At 34.0% G+C, this 26,156-nt stretch overlaps 1 protein-coding gene across 2 annotated transcripts; it reads left to right on the top strand.

Annotated features, from left to right (window-relative positions):
* Window positions 1-8,739: 8,739 nt before the first annotated feature.
* LOC131046096 (subtilisin-like protease SBT5.3) lies at window positions 8,740-16,966 on the top strand. 2 transcript variants are annotated; one of them, XM_057979765.2, is made up of 11 exons: window positions 8,740-9,261; window positions 11,069-11,166; window positions 11,479-11,576; window positions 11,763-11,939; window positions 12,050-12,161; window positions 13,719-14,253; window positions 14,438-14,535; window positions 14,638-14,883; window positions 15,342-15,456; window positions 15,565-15,778; window positions 15,961-16,966. In XM_057979765.2, exons 4-11 carry the CDS (start codon window positions 11,834-11,836, stop codon window positions 16,503-16,505), a joined length of 1,971 nt encoding a protein of 656 aa, XP_057835748.1. In that variant the 5' UTR covers window positions 8,740-9,261; window positions 11,069-11,166; window positions 11,479-11,576; window positions 11,763-11,833; the 3' UTR covers window positions 16,506-16,966. The 2 variants fall into 2 exon arrangements, with proteins under 2 accessions (XP_057835748.1, XP_057835747.1); XM_057979764.2 differs by lacking the exon at window positions 8,740-9,261 and adding an exon at window positions 9,948-10,296.
* Window positions 16,967-26,156: the final 9,190 nt, after the last annotated feature.

The following is a 26,156-nucleotide window of genomic DNA, read 5'->3' on the forward strand; positions in this document are numbered from 1 at the left end:
TTAGGAGTCACCCAATTAAGGGATTTACCTTAGCCCTGTTAGAAGCTTTGATATGTTAGGATCAACCTCACAAGAGGATTTAGAACTCAGTTATTGAGTCACCCTGTTAGGGGATTTTACAATGTGAGGCATGTTAGGACTTACCTGGTTAAGGGATTTTAGCTGATGTAATTGTTAGAGAGAAAAAATGAATGATTTGTGTATAGCACTCTACTACTTGTTTGATTAGATCCAATTAAGGTCTTAGTCTGTATATCTCTAGCAGATCTTCTCACTAGTTTGGCTTCTCACACTTCTCAAATTCACCGACACTCTAAAACATCAACCTTGCCGCCATAAATAACTTTTACAACTAGGTCGGCATCAAAACCCTAAGACTAACTACATAGATCATCACAGATCTTTACAACTCATTACAGATCATCATAGGGATCATTAAAATCAATTACAAATCAATATTGGTCGTTGAATGATCATAAATCGTCACAGCAAGTCAATCTGGTACAAAGTCAGACCCTTAGCACATTTCACTAAGCACTTTGCACATTCCCAAGAAATTTGTTCTCCCAACGCGCCAAAACATCTTTCAAACTCATCACGTGGTTTGTGTTGTGTTATCATCAACACGTGAACTTGATGTAGATCACCACCAAACCAAAAATCATTACCAGTAAACCCTGGCAAAACTTCATCAGAAATTCAAAACATGCCTTCCAATAACCATCATAGGATGCGATTCCAGTTACATACTTAAATCCATCATAAAATCTTATGTATCAGACAACAAGTCACCAAACATCGCCAATCACTTGATTCCATCAAAACTTATCTGCTTTACCGATTAAGGTCCTAATTCGCAGTTTTGTCGGTAAACTTTGTCAAACTGTCAAACTCTTACTCCGGTAGACCAAATCACTTAGCCAACAAGTCAATCACTGAAAACCAACTGTAAACATCATTAAACATCAGTTGAACCTGGTTGTCATCAATGACAATATAAATAACTACTCATGTGTCTTCCTCTACCGGTATAGTACCATCGTCTCATCTTCATCAGTTATGTCAAACATGCCAACAATCTCCCCCTTTGGCATTGATGGCAACACTAAATATCAACATACTCAACTCATATTGTTCCGCTCTATTCTAGACCTTCTTTGCAACTCTTCTCTTCTCTATTGCACCTCATCTGCCAGTTACACTATATCTACTCCAACAACTGATCATATGTCTTCTCTTAATCATATTTCTTCTCCCCCTTTGATAGAAATGACAAAGGTACATAAGCATCACAAATCATCAAGTATGTTGCAGTTGTTTTCTTCAACATGTCTGCAAACACATCTAAGTTGCTTCCCTTGCGGAGTAGCCTGCATCTCATCAATCCAAAGTGAAAAATAATCATGAAGCCCACTGGATTGATGCATCCTGCATTCTAGTTTTGGATTGATGTATGTTATTATCCCAGAATGAGAATGTATGGATGAAGTATTATCATAATTCACCCCACTCTTTAGATTCAACCATTATTTCTTAATTAATGTACTGGGTTTGGACTACAAGTGTTAAAATTTTAATAAAAGTGTTGTATATAAAGGTAGTAGTCATACTCCCTATCTCTCTTCCATATATTGATATAGGTTTGAATGTGATCGTCTAGAGTTATAGCTCCTACATATTTGGATATAAGGATATATTCTCATTCTTTTTGTATGTACCAAGATTTGATGAGAATTCTAAAAGCCACCTAATTCGAGATTTGATTTTTATGTGTATTCCACCAACAATTTGTATTACAAACCATGGTGTCTTGAAGTGCAATAGTTCTGATTGCTTCATCTTGAAATGTATGCTCCATACCTAAGGTGTGTCTTATTATATCGCCTACTTCGGAGAACCTTGGTAGCTTGATATGTGATATGCCTATTTGTATGTTAACATGTTTTATGTAATCCGTGGACTAATTCTTCTCTAATGTTTGCTTAAGGTGGATTTGCATTGTGAAGATTTTTCTAAACCCAAATTTTTTATGCTACAATAATTTAGTAGTGCTAGAATTCTAGGATACATAATAGATATTTCATAGAGTGTTATCATGGATGGTTTCTACATATGATATATCTTCTATATCGTGTAATGGTATATGTACTATTTCCGTATCATCTAGCAAAGGATAGATTTTATTTTTGGGAATCAACAATACCATTTGAATTTACAAACCATCTTAACCTAAGGCTCTAAAAGTGTTGAATGACTCTTTCATTTATGTTACTTCAAATTCTACTAGTTATTTTAGGCCTTTAATATTAACTTCTACATTTTTTCATGTGCCTAGTTTCTAGGCCTAAACCATCTACTAGGCTTATGTCCATAAGTGTTTTTACTAGCTTTGGTCTTCCTAGTCTCTCCCATGTGGCAAATCAATATCTATTCAGGTCCACATCTAGATCAACCATCACATACTTCACTTTGTTATTATTAGATGCGCATTAATGAGAAGAGAGCCATTCTTCTAGTTGCATTACTCAGTCGATTGGTTTACTTGCTATTGTTTTAACTTATTCCAGTACTTTCCCAACTTCTTTAACTTTACCACTAGATCTTTTTGTTGGGATAAAGAGACTAATTCCTTGAGCATCCCTACCTCCTCTTTAAAAAAACAATCTACTTCATCCTATTGGTGTTGACTAATATGGCTTTTATTTGTCTCTACTACCTTTTCATGTTGATATTATTTTGGCCAACAATACTCTTGATCTCCTTCTTCTAGACTGGATTATTCAGTCTCCTCCCCAATTTCTTTTTGTTTTCACTTTTGGGTATCTATCCCTTGCCTTGTGAGGATAGTGTCTTTGTTCCTTTTAGTCTAGGTTTGTTCTTTTTCTTTGGTTCTATTATCTACTCTTCTCTAAAATATTCTTCTTTTAATGTGTCAAGGGCCATACATCCATCCTTTGGCAACCTAGTACCCCTTATGGTGGTACTCGCCATATAAGTCTAGCTCCTCTTTGTAAGCCATCACTCCTACAAGGTGTTGCATTTTAGAAAAATTGTCTTGCATTTCTATGTTTACATAGATCATGAGATTCATCTTTACAAAAACATCATTTCCTTTTCTTTTCAACCTAGCAATTAGTTGCATAATGGCCAAATTTCCCACAATTGAAACATGTGGCATTATTTCTTCTCTAGTTATTTCTTCCTCGGCCTCTTCCTAATATATAGTTTAATTGATTATCTTCAATTTAGTCCTATGATGGGTTATTATGCATGACATAGGTATTCTTCTTATCACTTCAAGGTGGCTATTTGTAACCTCCGTCATTCATATTCCTTTCTACATCCACATTGCAATTATGGCTATGACATACTTCATTGCACTTATGGATATGACATCCTTCATTGCAATGATTTTCTCCATTCCAAGCTTGAGGCTGATAGTCAATACAATCCTGAATTAGGTGGGTGTCCCATTCTCTACAAATGGCGCAATATATTTTGAATTTGTCTTCATTGTTTCGCCTCCACATGTAATGTGGTTTATATCCTTTCCCCTTGGGCCTTTGGGAAATCATTCTAGATATGTCCTTCTCTAATATACCATTGCACCATATCTCTTAGTCTTGTTTGTTTCTCCTTTGGCTAGGATTTCATTTTGAATTGTCAATTTTTGTATTGATAATTGAAGTTCTTTAAGAGATTCTTTAGTTTCATCCTTCTCCATTCTTTACCAAGGTTGTGCCTCAATCCAATATGCCATTGTGATCAAATCTATGTAAGAATCAAATATTCACCCATCCAAAGTTTTCCTTATCTATTTTTATATTATGGATGTAAAACATTTAATTTTTTGCTTCTCAGACAAGTGTTCTTCAATTTTGCAAAAAACATCCTTAAATCTTTTGTCATATGCCTTCATTAATTCATTCTTCTTTTACACTAGATCCCTCATCTTTATCACACTTTATATGGAGATGCCTGAAGTAGCAAAATTTATCAAGAAATCTTCTTTAGCCTCATACCAACTACTTCCATGTTTAGGATATGTCTTGATGTACCATTCTAATTTATATTTCCTCAATGAGAACACAAATTCCAAAAGCTTATGTCTATCTTCTTCCTCTCCTTTCCTTTCCCAAATTAATTCCAATAAGAATATTTGTTCCACAGCCTCAGTGGTATCTTTGTCGAATAATATGGTGGAAACTTGTTGTCATTGATGTCAACCTATCTTTTTCTAACATGTATTTTCTATATGCAAGAAAGAGCAATTATGTTCAATACTAAATGTTTTGTTGTTTCCATAAGTTTGGCATAGTGGAAGTCTCTATATGCAGGAACCAATATTTAACGTCTCAATGGAAGAATGTCTTGCGTTCCTCTAACTTGTGAAGACTTTATGTTGCTGTTTTGAATATAATGCTTTTGTTCTATGTGTATTTTTGTATTAGGTTTGTATTTTCTCTATGGCTCGGTTGGCTGAGCTAATTATAGTTGTTTAGATGATATTGAGACTGTCTGTCTGAATTGGTTCGAAAAAGGTCTGGTGCCTTCCAAATATATGGATTTAGGTGTTGTGGCTTGGAGGATTCATTCATGTGGTTTGTGCAATGTTTTGATTCAATTGCCAAGTGGCAACTTGATTAACAAGTGAAGTTATGATGTTTTGATTTCGAGGTTTCAACTATTTTGGTCTCTAGATGACCGTGATGTTGTTCCTTTGGTTTGGATTCGCTTTGGAAGATGTGTATGGATAATATTTTGAGTCTCACCATTGTGTGTGTAGATTCGCATTGGAGAATGATTTAGGTTGACCGGTTGGTGTGCTTCATTTTTCATCTACACATTTCATTTGATGTTGACCTTGGAGGATGTGCTAGTGTATGCAGTCCTTTAGGATCATTTGGAATGTTGTATTGCAATGGTTTTGGGTCCTCTCTATCTCCTAAGGTGGACCACATTTATTAGTTTAGGTCTGGATGACCGAATTTATGTAATAATGTATATTATATATGTGGTCGGCCTAGTTAAGGGTTTTGATGATTAAAATTGTTTATAAAGGAGTGTGAATGCATTAGTGGTTGTGCATAATGGATGTGAATTGATTTGTTGAAGGTGTGAAAGATCTACAAGTAGATCCAGAATTGGAGATGTGTGAAAGATTGGTGTGAAGAGATTTGATGATAATATTCTCAACTTGACAGAGTTCAGAGATTGTGTATTTAAATTAGAATAGGTTACCACGATATTAATTTCTTGACATAGTGGTTCAAGATCAAGTTCATGATCTGGAGATATTGTTCATTCCAAATCAACTATTTTTTCTCTACCAAAAGACAGTGATTCTCAACCTATAGCTTTTTGTATCTTGCCTTGAAATAGTGAGTTTTAGTCTTGCAAGTCACTCATATCTTGCCCTAAGGTTGTGCACCTTAGTTCTGCAAGTCCTCTCAGGAGCAAGGTGTTCTAGAGGAAATATTACAACAAATTATATTTGTATTGTGAGTTTTATTCTCACCGTGGCTTTTCCCTAATTTGGTTTTCCACATAAATATAGTGTTCATATGTTTGTTGTGTTTCATAATTTCATAATTTTATATTGTTGGGATTATATATTTGTGATTTAAAGTTTGAAGATTAGAATTTATGCATTTCAAGGTCTGGTCTGATTCACCTGCCCCTCTCAGTCCTATGGTTTGTTCAACAGACGTATATATGTGGTTTTCTTTCTGACTTTGGATTATGGATTTGTGGACTCTTTTATGTCTTTAAATTCACACTCTGAATTATCTATGGCTTTTGTTCTCTTCCCTTAAATCTCTCTTCAAATTAATAACAAAGTACTCTTTTCCAAGTATTTCATCCCAAGCAACCTTTTTCTCTACTTCATCTTCTCTCTTTTCTTCTACTCTATATTGTGATATTTCTTCCACCGAAATCTTTCTACTCTTATGTGGTTGAGGGGATGGATCTTAGTTAGAGCATCGTGACTTTTTTAACATTGTTTCATCTTTTTTTTTGGTAAGTGATGTTTCATTAGTTAATGACCTTAGTTCTTCACCCAAATTCATTTTAACTTCTCCTTCTTTTTCTATTTCCTCTTTTCTTAGTTTTCTTATACTCCTATTAACTAATTCTTCTAAGTTTTTTCTCTTGTATGAGTAAGGCCTCATCTAGACTTGTTAAGAACTCCAAAAAATTGCCATCCAATTTGATTGTTATGTTTGACAAATTTGGATTCATTTTAGGGTTTTTAGAAAGTTGCGGTAGGGTTGAAGCCTCCTTGCTATTGCATTCCCTAACAAAAACCTCTGAGATCTTCTATAATCCCCAATGTTCTTCTCCAAACTAGTTAAGAGTTGTATTGCTTTCTCCCAGCACAAGTTTGATTTTTATGGGGTCTTCAATTCTTCTCCTCGTTTTTCCTTCTTTTTCTCCTTGGCAACGCCCACCTACCTTCATTAGCACACTCAATTGTCATCTTTTCCACAATTTTTATTCTTCTACAATGTCTTTCTTCTCTTTCAACAATTTGTCTTTATCTTCTTTCCTCACTATTTGGGTTGGCCAATGTCACTTTTCTTACCAATGCAATTTGTTCCTTAATTTCTCTTGTATTCCTCTTATCTCCTTTTTGCCATGGGTGTTTTTGGTTTGAGATTACATTACTCCTTTATTATTTCTTGTGTTACTTATCCAATATCTCTTCTGTTGGTCACATCTCTTGAAGGATCCCTTTCAGACTTCCTCGAACCCTTTCCATTCCCCATCTCCTTGGTGCCTAACTCCCTCTCACAGGGTATACATCAAGAGGGTAGTGTTGCAAATTTTCATGTCCTTCTTTTCTCCTTTTATCTAGTTTATAGTTTATACCCTGGAGTTAGTCCTACAAAGGGAAATGTGGAATTGCATTTGAATAGTAGACTAACTACTCTACAGATTATAAAGAACACATCATAACATATATATGAAATCCAAAAGTATTTGTATTATTTATATGAATTCAGTACATCATATACACCCTTATATCTCCTTGTATCCTTATATACATTCATACTTTATCTTCTCTCTATCTTATACCTCCATTCTACTACTCTTTCTTTTTGTGGTGATTACATCTTACAATATATTTATACCCAGGGGATGGGATGTGATCCATACATAGTATCCCTACTCTACATGTTATCTTCCTAATCTTAGGCTTCATGGACTTGATGCAACAAGATGTGGCAAATTCTCTTGGACTGTGTTTGAGTGCTCCTTTTCCCGACCAACATTGATCGTTAGTTGTTGCAATGGGTAGTGGGATGACTTGGCTTCATTTTTTTAATATTTCTATCTTTTTTTTAACATTGAAATTATAATTTTTTTTATTATTTTAGTATAGATAAGATCATATATTATCACTAACCTTTTTTGCTAGGTCTTATATATTGATTACATTTTAATTGTATAGATTGTTATGTTTTTATTTAAAATAAAATAACTTCAAATAATTAGTTTAATATTTTAATAAATCATTAACTATACAATTTGCTGAAGGAATGAGTTTTCCACAATTTATGAAGATCACAATAAGAGCTTTTGGATTCAATTGTAAATTTTTACATAAAAAACTTACACATTTGAATCCAAAATCTTTTACTATTATAAAATATGTAGTAATAACATGTTTAGAAGATAGAAACTTTTGATTATATTAGGATTTATATTTTAAATAATAAATAAGAAAAAAAAATAGTTTCAAAATATATAAAAATATTTCTAATTATTTTATAAAGATTTTTTATGCTGTCATATTAGAAGGATCTGTTATAATTCCTATTGAAGGCATTGGAAGAAATAATTATATGCACAAGTTGAGGAAACTTAGTGGCAATGCCTTAAAATGGTTTGGTTAAAGTGAACTTCAATGATGTTTTGAAAGGAAATCGAGGACTCTCTAACATTGTTTGTATCCTTAGAGATGCAAAGGATTCTTTAATCATAGTTGTTGCTAAGAAGCTAGCATATGAAATGAAAAACAAAGTTGAGGTCGAAGTCCTTTGAATTGACCTTCAAATATGCAATGAGAGTAGCTTACAAAATTTTCAAATTGAAGGCAATTCAATAATCATCATAAACACAATTGAAAAAGGGGTCCTCTAATTGAATGCTTTCAAAGCGGCTTATCAAATGTTCAAATCAAAGACAATTCAATGATGATCATAATCGCAATCAAGAAGAGCGAACTCCTTAATTGAAAAAACAAAAATATTATGTAAAATGTATGACTTTCTTGAATGGATTAGAATCCTTCAAATATTAAGCACATGTATAGAGTTCTTCAAATATTAAGTACATGTATACCTTGAGTAGGCTTAGTGTGGGAGAACTTGTACTCTTGAAAAGAGGAGAACTTGTATTCTTGAAAAGAGGTCACAAATTCAAATCCTTCGAGGGTGGCATTGTTAGATGCCTCCCACAAAGAGTACAAAGTAGTCCCGTAATACTACAAGCCATTTGTAGAACCATAAAAAGCACTTTATATCCTCGACTATAAAAGAATACATATTCATAGAGAAAAGCCAACAGAAAATATAAGATCTTTGACTATTTAGAAACAAGGTTTTTCTTATGAATAGTAAACATTCTGTAAATTGATTTCTATTGATACTGATGATGGAAAACTTATACTCTTTAAAGTACTTCACGCAACACTGTCTGTAACGATTGATTCACTGCGCCTCCCGAGATGACATTTCATTCATGAATATGACTTCACTTCGTTCGGGATGGTGGGCTCCTACCCTTTAATGATAGCAATGCACCTATGAACTATGTCATCATTCCAGTTCGTACAGATTTAATTCCTTCAATCTAAATGGGGCAGCAATTCATTTCTCTCTACTTCGTTTACTTTTTATGTGCAGTAGACATGGAGCGATGGTTTTGTCTAAATCGAACATCATATGATGGTGGATCATTGAAATGTCCAAAGTAAAATATAAACACAATTCTATCTAAAATTTTGCATCTACAGACTGTGCAAAACTTATACCATCTACCAGTCCAGGGCTGTTGATCGTTTCTATGTTCGATGGAGTTCTGTTAGATGCTCACTGAATTTCTCTTCAAAAAGACTTATACTCGTGGTGGAGTTCTGTTAGATGCTTGAAAGGAGGAGGCAACATGCTATTTCATTCCTAAAAAGCATTGCTGATCTTGATGCTGCTGATTTAAAGGGGTTTAAAGGGAGAGTTCATCTTGTAAAGAGTTAAGGTTTGGATCAGGCCTGGAATTTGACGGCCACTCTTACCTGTCAAATGAATTTTTTTTTGACCGTTTGGTTGTTTTGATAACTTTCATTTGATGTTTTTAGAAAAATATTACTTATCAAAAAAATTAATATACTACAAAATAAAATATAGCATGTCAATACATACAGTCTAATAATTTTTTGGGCTGTCATATACGATCCAAAAGTGAAAAAACGATCATTTAACCTGTCAAATTCCAAACCTGGTTTGGATCATTAAAAAGAGTCCTTTTGTAAAGAGTTAAGTTTCAGATTATGATAATTAAGGATGATATATTTGGATGAAGCTGGAAGTATGTTCTGGTGTGCTTCTACTTTAATTACCTATTTTCAGGGCTTCAATTTTGGATTCAACACCTCAGCAAAGATGGTTGTAATGAATTTGTAGTTTTTGTCACAATTTAATATAAATGGGAGTGACCACTTTTTTATTTTTCAAGGCATAAATTTTTTTTGATCTAGAGAAACTTTAAAAAATAATACATTTAATGTTTTCAAATCATTAGTACATAAAATCTATTAAATGTATGGTAATTTATTGATTTTGTACTAAAATTCATCAATTTACAAAGTCAAACAGTTTTTAATTATTCTTTCCTGAAATCAATAGGGTTGACTGATTGACAGAGCAGAGCAATTGTAGGGATTGAAACTACATTTCATAAGCCTAAATAGAGAATATTTTGATTGTGGATTACCTTGATCCGCCCAAATCAAGGTAAAGAATCATCAGTAACATATTTTAAGCAATGCATGTAGTATATTCTGTTGCATTCCTTAGTTGAAATCTTCTAAAAAATAAAATTGAGGCAAGAATCCCTATCAATAGAACTACTTCCTGCTAAATTTATTTTGCCATACTACATAAATGGGCACACCAAGGATTGTAGTTCAAATCCACTGGAAGCTCCGCAGTAGACATGGGCCAGAAAGTAGCAATTTTGGTTGCACTTGTTATCTTGGCCTTTGCTTCCAGAGAAGCCTTGGCAAAAACACAGGTAACTCAGTAGGAAGAAATTGCTATGGCGAAATTTTTCGTGATTGCAGACTAGTATTCTCTTTTTTAAAATTAATATTTCTTTATGAATTCTATCATAAATTTAGAATGACTGATTTTTTAAAAAAATTAAAAATTATTTCTTCAACTAATATTTTATTGTAATTATCATATTTATTCTAATTACTTTTATTAATTTGATTCAATATTAGTATTCTATAATGAAATACTATATTTTACAGTGTTTCATGGGATGTGTCCCAACAAAAAAAACTTGCATCTTTTGTAGGGGACGTTTCTGGGGAATTGGAAAATGTTCTCCCACAACACCACCACTTCTGTCACTTCTATCGTCAGATCGTTTGTTATATGGCAAATGTCATTACATACTGATTGTAACTTTTAGTTTCATGAAAACTAGTTGACCTTTTATGAGACATTCATAAAAATGTTATATTGCAGATTTTGTCTTAAAGATTTCAATTTACCTCTATTTTTATATCAGCACCACACCCATAATTCCCCAATCCCCCAAAACCCAATCACCCCATCAGAAACTCCGTGATGTCATAGAAAATGTCTATATGCTTTATGTGCATGGCACCTCATACGTAAATTTTTTGAATCTCGTATGAATGAAGGTGGAGAGTAGCTTCAGCTTAAAACCAATGGAATCTTATATATGCACAAAAACAAAATTCTACTGATTTTCTGCTGTATTAAAAGAGATTTCTTGTTTGGTTTGGTGAAAGTTTTTATTTGGGTGATTGCAGTCTTATGTGGTGTACCTGGGAGGACACTATGACGAGGTCCTGAACCAGGAATTGATTGAGGATTCTCACTATACGCTTCTAGGATCAGTGTTAGGAAGGTAATGGATGCTGTTAATATCCTGGTCTTGGTTAGTTAAGTTAGTGGCCTCAAATGCAATTTAGATGTTTAGATTCTTATATTCAATTTTTTTGTTGTGAATTTATTTTTTGATTTTTGTTAGTTCTATTGATTTTGAGGTATTCTATAAATTACAGCTGATAATAATGTAAGATTATTTCAGATCATATTATATGAGCTGATAATAATGTAAGATTATTTTGCATCAATATTTCAGTTCATACTATATGAGAACTGCAATTCCATGTTAATCTCATACTGTCTAAAACATGAAATTCCATTTGTTTTTCAGTAAGGTAGCAGCCAGGCAATCAATCTTCTACTCTTACACTAAATGTGTCAATGGGTTTGCTGCTATTCTTGATGAAGAAAATGTTCAGGCTGTTTCAAGTACATATCTACTCATGATGAAAATCATTTCGTTCCATTAAAAAATAGTTTTAATTTTCCTTGCACAAATTGCTCCATTAAATTATTTTTCAGTTTCTAATTGAAAAAGAGTTGCTTATCTTGGCCAAGGAGTTCATGTTGTGTTTTTAGTTTACTAAGAGAAATATCACGGGGCTGGTGAACCAGATCTCCCAGGCGTATTATCTGTATTTCCTAACAGACGAAGAGAGTTGCACACAACTGAATCTTGGAGGTTCATGGGCTTAGAAAGAAGAAATCAAGATAATCCTATCATTCCTAAGGATTCGCTGTGGACTAAAGCTAAATTTGGAAAAGATGTCATTGTAGCTAACTTGGATACAGGTAGAAGACTGCTCCTTACTACAGCATTGAAAGTGGGACATATGTATGGATTTATCATGCTAGCAATTATTCTATAATCGTTAGAGCTGAAATGATTTGGTCTCTGACAGGTGTTTGGCCCGAATCTGAGAGCTTCCATGATGAAGGGCTTGGCCCTATCCCTTCCCGCTGGAAGGGTTTCTGTGAAAGTGGCACCAACTTCAGTGCAGCTAATTGCAACAGGTATCTATATTAACACCAACGTTTCAGAAATTTACTAACAATGTGTTTGACACTTCTGCTTATCTATGTTTCAGAAATGCCCTTACACAGAAATACACTAATAATGTGTTTGACATTGTTGCTTCTCTTTTTGGGGTATATGTGAATATGCGTGGTGTTCTATCCATATGTGGGTTTGAAAAATAAATGGAATATCTCTACTACTATAAGTTTTGGTTGCCTTACTTTCTTGAGCACCAAATCTTGCTAACAAGAAAAAGAGAAAAGGGTTCTCCAGGGGACTAACTAGAAGTTTTTCCAATTTTAAGTTTGTATAGAAAAGAAGGTTCTCTGTTATTGAGGTTAGTAAGGAATAGGGAAAGGGACATGATTTTATGACAGAAAAAAATGAAACAAGTACCACTTCTGGCCCATTTGTAGATCCTAGTCAACTCAAGCTCTGTTTACACTTTGAACAATCTTATGGTAAGCGTTTCAGTGGTGGATTAAATTTTGCAGGTCAAATTACAAATACAACAGTGTTGCAGTAAGAATATCAATGTTGAAGTATATGTTTTAGGTTGTCAAATTACAAATTCAACAGTGTTGCAGTAAGAATTTCAATGTTGGAAGTATATGTTGTAGGCTGTCAAATTATAAATTCAACAGTGTTGCAGTAAGAATTTCAATGTTGAAGTATTCGTTGTAGGTCGTCAAATTACAAATTCAAGTGCTGAGTATATGTTGTAGTTTCGAGCACACCTTTTTTACTCTGTCCTGTTCTATGGACACCAATAAGTAAGATATTGTGTGTTTTCTGCTTCTTATTTATCTCTTCTATAGCCAAACAATATCTATAGCCAAGCAATAACAACAAAGCTAGAGCTAGATGAGGGTACACAAACCCTCTATCATATACAACAATTCAAATGCATAGGAAGGAAACAAAACTGCAAATCTGCCAAAATATTAGAAGAAATATATTAAATGTGAATTGTTAATAGAATAAATAGAAGAACAATTCACATTTAATTACATAAAAATCATCCAAATGCTATTTAAGACTAGATTTAATTTATTATCAATATACCGAAATATTTGTTGAAATATTTTACTCTATTAAATAGATGAAATCCACCTAATGTGTAGGTTGTTTGTGTAGGTTATTCTATTAGTCAAACAACCAAAACAAATAAAACTGAAAAATTATTCACCCTAGTCAAACAACCAAAACAAATAAAACTGAAAAATCCTATTAGATGATGGCGATTGCCACTGTGATGCTCATGCATGCACATAAGGAACCCTTATTTGTAATCTTAGTATTCGCCTCACTGATGAACCACAAAGTATAGCTCACTTCGATTCCCTAAAATCATTTTGCCAATTTTCCAGAGTATGTCATTTAATGACTGGAGTAGTATGGTGTGGTCAGATGCTGCAGTTTGCATATTGGGGGTCCTTTTTCTTTGTCGCTTCAATTGTTTTTGCCTGCTAGGGAAAGCTTTTTTCCTATCATCTGGACCATAGAGTAAATAGATCCGAGACCTAACTTCTAGAAATATTATTGTGGACCAGGAAATTAATCGGTGCCAGATACTTCCACATAGGACACGAGCTTGAAAATGGGCAGCTCTTCGAAAATGGAGATCTTCCTACACCACGAGACATGGATGGGCATGGAACTCATACTCTGTCCACAGCAGCTGGGAATTTTGCGAAGAATGCCAGCTTATATGGATATGCGGAAGGGATTGCAAAGGGAGGAGCTCCTCATGCCAGAGTTGTAGCCTACAAAGTTTGCTGGGCGAAAGGATGCTATGATTCAGATATTCTTGCAGCATTTGATGCAGGCATTAATGAAGGAGTAGATGTCTTCTCTCTTTCTCTTGGATCAGATCCACCTCTAAGTGATTACTTTCAAGACAGTGTTGCCATCGGATCATACCATGCCGTTCGGTTAGGAAAGGTAGTGGTTTGTTCTGCAGGAAATGCTGGCCCAGTTGCCGGTTCAGTTACGAATGTGGCCCCGTGGATTATAACTGTTGGAGCAAGTACTATTGACAGAAAAATAGCTGCCCCTGTTTCTCTAGGAAACAAGAAAACTTATATGGTAAGCACTCAAATTTCTAGGCATTTATTTTCAAATTGTATATAATGTCGTTAAATTCAAGGCCATGTTCTTGAAAAGATCGAAGAACAGGGGAATTGATCTTTGAGGGGCATTGAATTGAAATTCATAGTTTAGTACCTTGTATTGACCTTGAGAATTAATGACTGATTGCATTTGATTCCAGGGACAAAGCGGATCCCAGTTCTCCTTACAAGAGAAGAAATGGTATCCCTTAGTATCATCAGTGGATGTCAAAGCCTCAAGTGCAAATGAAACTGCAGGGTATGCTATACAGTGACTTTTATTTCATCTGAAAGTGTAAGTTCTTTAACATAGAAGTGTTTTTCTTAGCACTTAATTATCAAGTGTAACCCTATATTGCAGACGACTTTGCTACTTGGGAGCTCTAGATCCCAACAAGGTAAAAGGCAAGATTGTTGTCTGCCTTCGTGGTATCACTTCCAGAATTGAGAAAGGGTTCGTAGTTCGTATGGCAGGAGGAGTGGGCATGATTCTCTGCAATGCACCCGAGAATGGCAATGATCTTAACGCAGACCCTCATTTTCTCCCTGCAACTTTGCTGAATGCAATTGATGGAGCAGCAGTTTTTAAGTATATCAACAAAACCAAGTAGGTTTTCGGGGCAGTCAGTTTACTTTTTATAAGCACTTCTCTCTGAGGACTACTGCAGTTAAAAAGTTTACTTTATATAAGCACTTCTCTCTAAAGACTGCTGCAGTTAAAAAGGGTGTTCTACGGTGAGCCCGCCTTCCCCCCTCGCCTTCCCCCCTCCCCCCAACCACCACCCCACCAAAAAAAATCCTACGCCTTCTGTAAGGGTTCGTTTCTGAGACTTGGGGATCGGGGAAATGTCTACACACAGAACCATCACTTCTGCCACCTTTGTCAGGGATGTACCTGGTTGCTTACTATATGACACATGTCATTACATACTAATTGTAATCTTAATCTTTAATTTTGTGAAAATTAGTTGACGGACACTCACAGAAATGTAATATTACAGATTTTTGTCTTGAAGATTTCAATTCAGGTCAATTCATGTCTACTGACATATTGTGGTCATGCAGGTCTCCTGTTGCTTACATTTATCCTCCAAAAACGGTATTGAATGTAAAATCAAATCCAGTTATGGCAGACTTCTCCTCTATCGGCCCAAATACTCTTACTCCAGACATACTCAAGGTCATATTTCAAGCTTGAAAACTCTGATTTTCTTTTACAGTAATTCCATCATTGTAAACCTGGGGACATTTGAATTTCTTAATAATACATTTTGAGTGTCTAATGCAGCCTGATATTACAGCTCCGGGGGTGAACATCCTTGCAGCTTGGTCAGGAGCAGCAAGTCCTAGTGAAGATCCTGCAGATAATAGACATGTTCCCTTCAACATAATTTCAGGCACATCTATGTCATGTCCCCATGTTTCTGGCGTTGCAGCTTTGCTAAAAGCAGCATATCCTCATTGGAGCCCTGCAGCCATAAAGTCGGCAATTATGACTACAGGTATACATAACAAAAAGAACACATGCACACTTCAATAACATAATGTCATTACGAATGAGAGAAGTTCATGAAATTCATGGTAGTGCAAATTTGTAAATTAGTTTCTTCTTCATTTCTCATAACCTGAGACTTGTTTGTTATACAACTTTGCATCTAATTTTCCTTATGGTTTGGAATCATAGCTTCCAGAGTGGACAACCGTAAGAAGGCAATTAAGAAATCATCAAACGGAACAGCAGGTCCATTTGACTATGGTGCAGGTCATCTTAATCCAAATAGGGCTGCAAATCCTGGCCTAGTTTATGATGCATCAGAACAGGACTATAACTCATTCTTGTGTAGTTTGGGCTACAATACTACTCAACTAGAGATTGTAACAGGAAGAGCATTCTCTTGTCCACAACACAGAGAAGCTATATACAACTTCAATTATCCTTCCATTTCTGTTTCGGAGCTGAAAGGACCTCTCTTCGTGAGAAGAACTGTGACATATGTATCAAAGGGACCAGCAGTTTTTGAAGGAATTGTACGCTCCTTCCGAGGTTTTGACGTGGCACTGAAGCCCAACAAACTTACATTTTCAAAGATGGGAGAGAAAAAATCATTCTATGTGGTACTAAAACCAAAGGAGGGCCTAGGAGAAAGTTATGCATATGGATTTTGGACATGGAAATCTGGTCATCAAAAGGTGACAAGCCCCATTGTAGTGAAAGGAGCAATTAAGTGAAGTTCTGAAATAACACCAACCATACTGGTGATAGGTTATGGATGTGGTAATTGATTCAATGAACTTCTGAACTAACACCAACCATACTGGTAATAGGTTATGGGTGTGGTAATTGAATAAGTGAAGTTCTGAACTAACCCCAACCATACTGGTAGTAGGCCATACTGGTAGTAGGTTATGAGTATGGTGTTGATTTGGATGAAGTGCTGATCTAACACAACCATACTGATAATAGGTTATGAGTATGGTAATTGACTAAGTGAAGTTCTGAACTAACACCAACCATGTTGTTAACAAGTTATGGGTATGGTAATTGATTTTCCTCATTAATAATAAGGCCACGTTGCAATGAAAAGGCGGTTTCTTCTCCAAATGAAGAACAGTGCACTGAAATCATTCTTCTTATATTTTTGAACTAAATGTACGAGCCAATAAGATTGATCAAACTCTTGCAAAGAGTTCATACATTTGAATGAATCCATCTGTAGAGATCTAATGCTGCACAAAAGATTAATAAGAACGGAAAAATTAAAATCATATAACTTGTCATGTGGTTAATATTGATCACCTTGCATAAAAACAACACAACTGTTAGAAAATCTATAATAAACAATTTCAAAGGAATATACGTGAATAAGGAGTAAATTCAATGTAAGGAATGTCTGGTTGGTTTGTTCGAATGAACTAGTTAACTCCAAAATATCTCTTCTACAGCTTCTATATTGTTTTATATTCCACGCCTTTTAAGATGTTTAGTTTCTTTACTGTTCTCCAAATATATCTTGGAACATGTCAGTCCACCACATTTTAGTAATGAAGCTCATGAGTTTTGAAATAAAAAATTCCTTGGTTTGTTAAACATTTGGATAATTATTGAGGCAGAAGCTAGGTGTTTCTATAAGGCTTGAGCAATTGGAGTAGTTTGGTTGTTTTAGATTTCTGTAAGCCTGAAATTTATCTTAAGAAAGATTGAAGTTACAAATTGAAGTATAATCCAAGCTCCAGGGAGGCTCTCCTTATAGAAAACGACACAATTAGAAAGATTTAATTTTGTATCATGTGTTAAGTATAATTTTTTTTTAAATGGGAGTTCGTATATAAAAATTTGAAGTTTTGGTTGTGGTAATTACATATTTATGTATGTTTTTTTTTTTATGTTTTAGATTTATAATGATTAGGTTGTCTATTATGCATTGATAAACATATAAGATGTATTTTGTGTATTTATAAATATATATGAGGATATAATTTGTGTGGATATTGGCAAGTAACATGATGTATTTTAAACTTGTGTTAAGTATAGTGGGTGGTAATATCAAAAAGTTTAAATTCTAATAATAGTAATCGATACCCATGCTTTTTTCTTTTATTCTTTTATGTATTGAGTTCACAATAGGTCAATCTTTACACATTGATAAGTATATCAATTGGTATTTTTTTGTAGATGTTGGCAAATAACATTATCCTTACCTGTTCCAACCATCCCTCATCTTTAGGATTTGATTTCATTACACGTTTAGCCATTCACCATGTCCTAGCTCAACTTTGCAAATATAAAATTGGCATAAGTTTGTAAATATAGAATTGACATAGGTCACTTTTGTAGTCACAGATATGAACCTTGTACTTTTAATTTCAAATTTCAAATTTGGGTCGTAGTTTCCCTCCCTTACTAGTTGTTATGAGATAACTAAAAGATAAATTATTTCAAATTGCAAGTTTAGGTTAGATCATCTAGGAGTATCATGAGAGCATTCATGTGAAAGCATCATAGCAAAGCTTTAGAGGTTTACAACTATTCATTTGCTTGTGTCATCATCTTAAGCATACACAACTACAAAGATCTATAAGCATGAAATCACTTAATTATTCAAATGCATCAGTCTACAATGCTTTCAATGTAATCTAAAATGAAAATTCATGCACAAAACCACATTTAAGTTTGTAAAATAGATTTTTTTGAAAATTGATTAATTAATTGCGAAGTGATGTTAGTGAATGAATATGTGAATTAATTAATTAATAAAAAATAACTAAATAATCAGCGATAATAAATTAGCTAATGAAATGTGTGATATGGTGCAATTAATTAATCAATGTGGTGGCCTACTAGAGGGAATTATCTAGAATGCATACAAAATTGATGACAAGTGATGAAATTTGGGTTTTATTGTAAGGATGAAAACAAACACAATGCATAATTTCAAAAAAAACAAAAAAAAAACAATGCATAATTTCACATGGGAAACCTAATTTGGAAGAATAAAAAAAACTAGCTTAATAAGTATAAAATAGTAATCCATCTTACATATTATTAATTAGTCAATACAAGAAGATACATACAATGTTGTTACTATTCATATCCTTTTATTTGTACCTAATAAATTGAACAAAGAGTTCATTTTTTTGTGTTTGTGCCGAGTGTTGTGTGCTTCTCACTTATACAATAGTCATTTCTTGACTTTCTTCTTCACTTTTATTGAATGTTAGGCGCTAGTCTCATGTAATGGGGTAGTCCAACCATCCAAAGTACATCTCAAGTGTCATGGCATTTCATTCCCTTTTTTTATGAATTTATGTTGTAAAATCATCACATGTCAACTAAACTACCTATTGTCAATTGCAAAATAGCCCTGGTGTGTCTGTGATCGTCTCTGTTAATTTTTCGATTGCTACTTATTTATAAAACCATATTGGTTGATGCATTTTTATCCATTATAAATTTTGAAATCTCCACATATCAAAACTAGTAAAAAAAAATGTTATAAAATAATGAGTACTTTCATGTGTCTAATTTATGAACTAGTCACTTTTATGGAAGCTAGATACTTTTTAATCCTTTTCAAATCATACTTGTCTTCACAAATAGGATTTTGATCCCTCAAAATATTAATGAAAATTTGATAGATAAACAACATTCACATCCTCTCTTTAGAGTACCTACCAACTCAATCAATAGCTTTTCCTTTAAGTCCTACTTGCCAAGACTCACAAACCCTCTCTGGTCTCTGATTATTTTCTCTAAAGTACTACATCTTTAGGAAGTACTTCTCTCTAATATAAACCAAGTCTTCCACTAGATTTAGAACCAATTTATCTTTACCTTCATTCAACATGGGTGGCTTATATAATTAGAGATATTCATGTAGTTGGCCATTAAGTGGTATTTCATACATAAGGAGGGATATCTAACTTCATGTGTTCTCCCCCAACTAGCTCTAAGATGGTAAATAGCTTGTAGGTCTTTTCTTCTCTTGTCCTTTCATCTATCTTTTACCCATGAAACAATCATACATGTCTTCGACCTTCACACCATGTTACAAATGAGGTTGATTATGTCTTTCTTTGTACAATGTGCCGAAACTTATCTAACATATTCACCTTCATATGGATATCATATATCCTCTTAATAAATTTTGTTGTTTGTGTCACCTCTAAGTCTAATCCTTCTTTCTCATCAAGTACTACCATGGTACTACCTAAGTATAATATCAAGATGATTAGTTGGAAATACAAAGTACGCCTCAAATGGTGATTGCTCTAGAGAGGTATGAATTGTTGGAGTTGAGAAAACACAACACCATAGGAGCCTAAAGATCTTCTGCAAGCTAAAACAATCTGTTACAAGGAGAAGCAATGAAGCAAAAATAATCTGAAGAACAAAGACACAGGAAAAATATGCTCAAAAGAGGAGAGTACAATATTCACCAAAATGTGTAATGTCATAATCCTCCTTCTTCTTACAATGAAAAGAAAGAACTCAACCTTTAATATGTCAAGAAACCCTAAAAGGGAAAACCTAGGTTTGCACATAATAATTAATAAAAGAATTAATTATTATGCACCTAAAGTTAGCTTAAGTGTAAAAGAGATAAAGGGAACTTAAATAATTAAACAAATATTGTTTAATTAATCAAGTAAATACCCGAATACTCTAACATGAATTGCTTCATTATATGAGTACTACTTGTAGAGTAAAGACTCATCCCAATTCTTCAAAACCCCTATATTATAATCGTGAATGAGTTGTACCAACATCATATTCACCACATATATTTATCCATAGGATTGTGGATGAAAGGTCATACTCTTTTGAAGTTTAGTATCCATCTTCTACCACAAGTTGGTCATATTTTACTCACAAAACAAGCATCCCCATCCAAAAAAATAGATCATAGTAGCCCATAGTATACTTGTAGCATTGTAAATTATAATTGGTACAATTCACACCTCATGTTTGTGCTCCTACCATAGTGTGTCCTATCTCCATTCCCCCTAGTCCCGTTGTGGCCCCATTTTGCTCTTACTCTAATGTCACTTGGTGACACTGAACTAAGTGGGCCCCATCCTAGAGTTGTCCTCCCCCATTTATTGACTTTTTAGTCCTATTTTTATAGCACCAAGGCTCCCCACCACCTTGCTCCCCCTTAAACAAGACCCAATTTAAATTTGGGTGGGCTTTCTCCTTCCTCGATGGATTTTGGCTCTCGTGGCTCAACTTGACCATTGGAGGTCGACCTGATTGATAAATTACCTAGGGAACCCTATTTAAGGACATCCTATCAATTCATTTGATTAACACAGACATATCCCATCATTTGTGCATCTGTCACTCATTCGTCATCAAGTATTCAAGGCATAATTTCATCCCACCATATCCTTCAAGCATCATGGAGCAAAGTCACATCAATCTTCATGCAAGCATGTGTGTTTGATTAGGTCATTCATGTTCATGTGTTTGTCATGTTATTACATTCAACATTTGTGATTATATCTAAAGAGCATTACATCATCAATCTTCTTATCAACCATTGCATAATTGAGGTATATCTCTTAGCATTTACTTTAGTATTTACATTATTCCATTCAAGGTTAATTCCTAAATTAGGGTTTGACCTAAGTAAAACCCCTATCCACGACCCCATTTTATCTCTTTCAGTGTGTAGGAAGTTGACTCAGGAGTTGTGATTGAAGATTCTGACAGAGGTGACGATGATGAACAGGTTCAAATTTTGACAAAGCAAAAAATGAAGGACCAAGGCGTCCTGCCATCCCGATCCTAATAATTTTGCCCAACCTTTTGACAGTGAATCCAATGTGTCTCCCTGATCTAGAAAAGACCTCACTTGCCTGTCTAAGAGTTACAAGACCAAGACAACTTATCATTTCGATCCTGACAATTATACCCAAACTTTCAGAAACGGGTTCTAATCTTATTCTTTTGCTTGAATCCCTATCTGATATCTGTAGCAATATGTTACTGTCATTTCACTTCAATTGTCTATTATTTCACCCTAACTTAATCTACATCCAATTTCAACTCAAGAGAAACAAAACAAGTGAATCTAATTAGTAGTTCTACCTTTTTCCTAATTCAATTGTGGCTAGATCTATTGGATTCACCCCCCTTTTTAATGTAATGGTCCCTTAGGTAAGATTAGTGGTTTAATTATCTTAATTTATAAAACCCTAATTTTACAACCATTACAATACCAATACATTATTAAAGAAAAACTTTTTTATCCCTGTTTTATTTATTTTTTCTTGTAAAGAGATACACATCTTATTAAACCTAGATTTTTAACATCTACAAAAAATAAATAGTTGTACCCACTATTAGCAAGAAATCTGAGGGATGTGAATCAAAGTTTTGTAACCTATGGATTTCTAGTGTTTTAGTCGTCTACCCTGGACTCAGTCATATTGAGGTAACAAGGAAAGGTATTTGAATCTTAGATTAGTTGTAAATCAAAATAATAATACCACACACAATATAATAGATCAAGATTCAGAAATGTTTTGTATTTATTATATCAATAGGTATTCATTACATTCCTTATATCTCTTTATCTTATTTACTATTACTATTTTATCTATTTTGTACTAACTCTTCTCTATCACATACTACTGGTGAACAGATCTCACTATTTATTTATATTTACAATAGGGGACATGGCCCTCAGATAACATCCCTAAACTATATTATACACTCTAAAGCTTGCATTCCATAGTCTTCTTTTCAATAAGATATTGCAATTTCTCTAAATTTGTATCTATATTCTATTTTCTATCCAACATCATCCCCTTTTCAAAACTTTGACTTATCCTCAAGTAATCCTTGTCCAAAATCATGGTGGTAATGTTTTAACCTTGCTCCACTGACATAATATTGTAGGATGTTGTAGAAGTAGATGTTGCATCAGTGCGGGAAGGTGGAGGAGTGTGTTTTGCAATAATTTCTCTATGTTTTTCTTCTTCCTCACGTAATTGATTGTATGCTTTTGTCGTTGCCTCCATTATCTCCATTTGAACCTAATTTGTAACTTCCAATTTTTCTAGCATTAGCTTATCTACTATTTGTTTTATCCATAGCTCTTTAGTTTGTAACTCAATTACCTTCTACTTTTGTGGGGGCATAATGGTTGATGCAACTACCTGAATTGCTAGGTCTTTTAGCTTTTCCTCCTTTGTATTGCCTTTTCTCTCAAATGTTTAATTGTTGTACAAGTAATCTGGCAATTTTCTCATGAAGTCCTCCAATGTATACTTGCCACATACTTGCTAGCATATAACGAATTACTGCTTGCTTTGCAGTTTGCTTGTTAGATAGAGGCATGGCAAGGTACTTCTATAGTTTCTTTACAAAAAATATCTTTTCATATAGAGCTGCATACAATTTATCTTCATCTAATGGAGTTATTTCTTTTTATGTGTTCTCCAATTCGATAGCCTCCTCCTTTGTGATCTCAATTTCTTCCTTAGTGTTAGTCTCTAGTTTGACATTTCTTTGTGTTTGTTGCTTCTTTTTGGGTCTATCTTTTCCGTTCTCATCCAAAGTAGGGCTTTAGTCACCTCTTGTTAGATGACCCTTCTCTCTCTAGTGTCAAGTAGGTAGCTTTCTTTTAATTGGTCATTTTCTCCCAGTCTTTGTAGATGTTATAGGGGAGTGTGCAATAATCCAGACCTCCTTCTAGTGGTAGGCCTGATTTCTTATTTTTGCTTTGTTTGCTCCTTTTCCTCCTTAGGGTTTTGTTCCTCTTCTTTCTATGATTTCCCTTTCTTCTTCTCTACATGCTTCTTTATTTTTATTTTTCTACTAAGTCCATGAATTCTTTATCAGTAGGGTTCTTTTTGGCTTCTAGATTTTTTAAAACTTTAACAATTCTTGTGTGTATGAGTCGAATTTTGCATCTAATACCTCATAAGGCAATTGAGGTATCCATGAGGTTTCGCGGTCCAATGCACCATTATTATGAAATCTTTATTTACCTAAAATATGATGGTGTCTAGGTATTTCTGAACTATAGCATTTGATAACCTCCATTGGTCCTACATTTTCTTTTGAAAGCCTTTTAACTAACCAAAAAATACTTGTTTGTAAGTGTCAAGAGCTGAGAAATTTTAGGCATATTCCTTAATGTGGGCCATTGTTGTCTATTTATAAACCTTTCCGACATAGTGGGGTAACTCATGCATGAAATAAAAAAGCAAGGAAAATTAAGAGGGTGTCATACCCAAATTGATACCTTGTTTGTTTTATCCAAAATGTATTTTCCAACAACTACATTCTCAAGACTTCACACAAATCAAAATTATTTCCTTCAATCACCATATGATGTGCCATGTGAATCGCAACTGCAATAGCAAAACCCTCTTGGTTTGTCAAATATATTTTGTAGGTGATCACTTTTTTTGCATAGGGCACTATGTTTTTAATGTTGCTAATGTTCAAGCTCTTGTCATTGAAGGTAGCTTTGGTTAGCTTCTATGCTTTGGCATTTTTATGCCTTTCTTAGGTGGAATTACTCCTCCTTCCATTAATCTAGTCACAACCTAGATAGCCTCCTTTGTAATACGACAACGTTTGTCAATATAGTGGTACTCATCATGTAGATGGCTCAACACCAATAGGACCCACTCCTTCTCCTTTGTGAAGTCTGGGAAATCCTTCCAGATTTCAAGTTTCATTTTTACCACTTGGACATATTCTAGTGAGTATAGGTTAGTGCCTTTCTTCAATATTTCTTGGCACAACTCCTCAAATGTAATGTGGTTTCTCTCCTCTAAGGGTGAGTGAATGTACTTCCTCACATCCTTCGTGTATATAACTGCAATTGAAACCCTTGAAAATACATCATCTAGTTCAATAGCCATTACCTTATAGGTAAATCATTTGTATATTGATGTTGTTTTCTGTAGTAGAGACCATAACATAAGTGACCATGATTGTAAGCTTATGTTTGAGCTAGGACATGGTAGCTAGAGTTTTGCACATGTAGTTGAATGTGTGGTAATCTAATTTTTGTAAGAGCACAAGTGAGTTGAACGTGAGAATAACGTGAGTAAGTATGATGATAGGGATGTGAAGTTTTTTGTAGAATTATCAAGGTGGGGGGCATTTATTATTGTAATTGTTTTGAGTCTTTTCTCGTTGCATTATGCCTATTGCTTTTCTACGATTAACTTGTATGGATCTCTTACTATCTATTTACCTATATATTTTATAATATACTATGATACAACTATGTTACATGTGGGCATACTTACATTAGACGATGCTTACTATATTTTCTCCCAATGACATGTCAGATTTGTCTAGGGTTTGTTAGTGGTGTCAGGGTTTTATTACTTATATTACTAGGTTACATCTAGAATCGTTTCATTATACTTCTAAGTTGATAAAATGTCCCTTTTCCCATTACTAGTGCATCGATATTCATTTTATAGCTTATCTATAAATGCCACAGTTCGATTTGTTTACGCTTTATGATTCTACATATGTGTTTGACCTATAACTTAAAGATTGTAGACTTTTGATTATTTATTGGAGTTCTCTAATGAGTTGTTCCGGTTTAAATTTTAGTGTGTATCAAGAAAGCTCTTTGGAATCCATAAACTCTCTGGGATATTAATTCCAATTCACTTTGTATCCATGCCTTAAGGACCTTATCACTCTCAATCCTTCAATTATCACTATCTAGTTCAGTTTATCCTATGCTAAATTTAGATTTTATTCTTCCTTTATATTCAAAATTTTAGAGATTGAGTAGAGATTTCTCATATCTCCACCTTCGTTTTCATGTGCCAATTCTTCTATGTATGATCTATTATCTGGTTTGCCTAATAGGAAATGAACAACTATGTTATCATCTACAAATGAAATCTCCTCTTTTTGAGAATATACAATGTCATTAGAATTAACAAACCACCTTAGTCCCAATAGGGATATAAATGTATTAAAATTTCTTTCATCTCAACTACCTCAAAATCAACACACTATTTTATTCCTTTTACATTAAATTTGACATTCTTCCATGTTCCTAGAGTCTCCATTCTGGACCCATCAATAAGACTTATGTTCTTTGGTGTCTTAACTAGTTTAGGCCTCCCCAATTTATCCCAAGTAGTTGATGGAATGATATTCAAATCTACACCCAAGTCCACTGTAACATATTTTACCTTTTTATCATTCAAATGGATATTTATCAACAAAGAACCATTCTTCTAGTTATGGTCTTCACATAATAGGTTAGCTTGCTTATTTTTGTTCCAATATTTTCCCCATTGTCTTAGCTAAACTACTAAATCCTTTTTTTATATAAGGGATTCTATATATTTCAGCATTTTGACTTCCTCTTCGATGAAACATCC

The sequence above is a fragment of the Cryptomeria japonica genome, chromosome 1 (genome assembly GCF_030272615.1).
Source record: "Cryptomeria japonica chromosome 1, Sugi_1.0, whole genome shotgun sequence".
In the NCBI taxonomy this organism is placed as follows: Eukaryota; Viridiplantae; Streptophyta; class Pinopsida; order Cupressales; family Cupressaceae; genus Cryptomeria; species Cryptomeria japonica.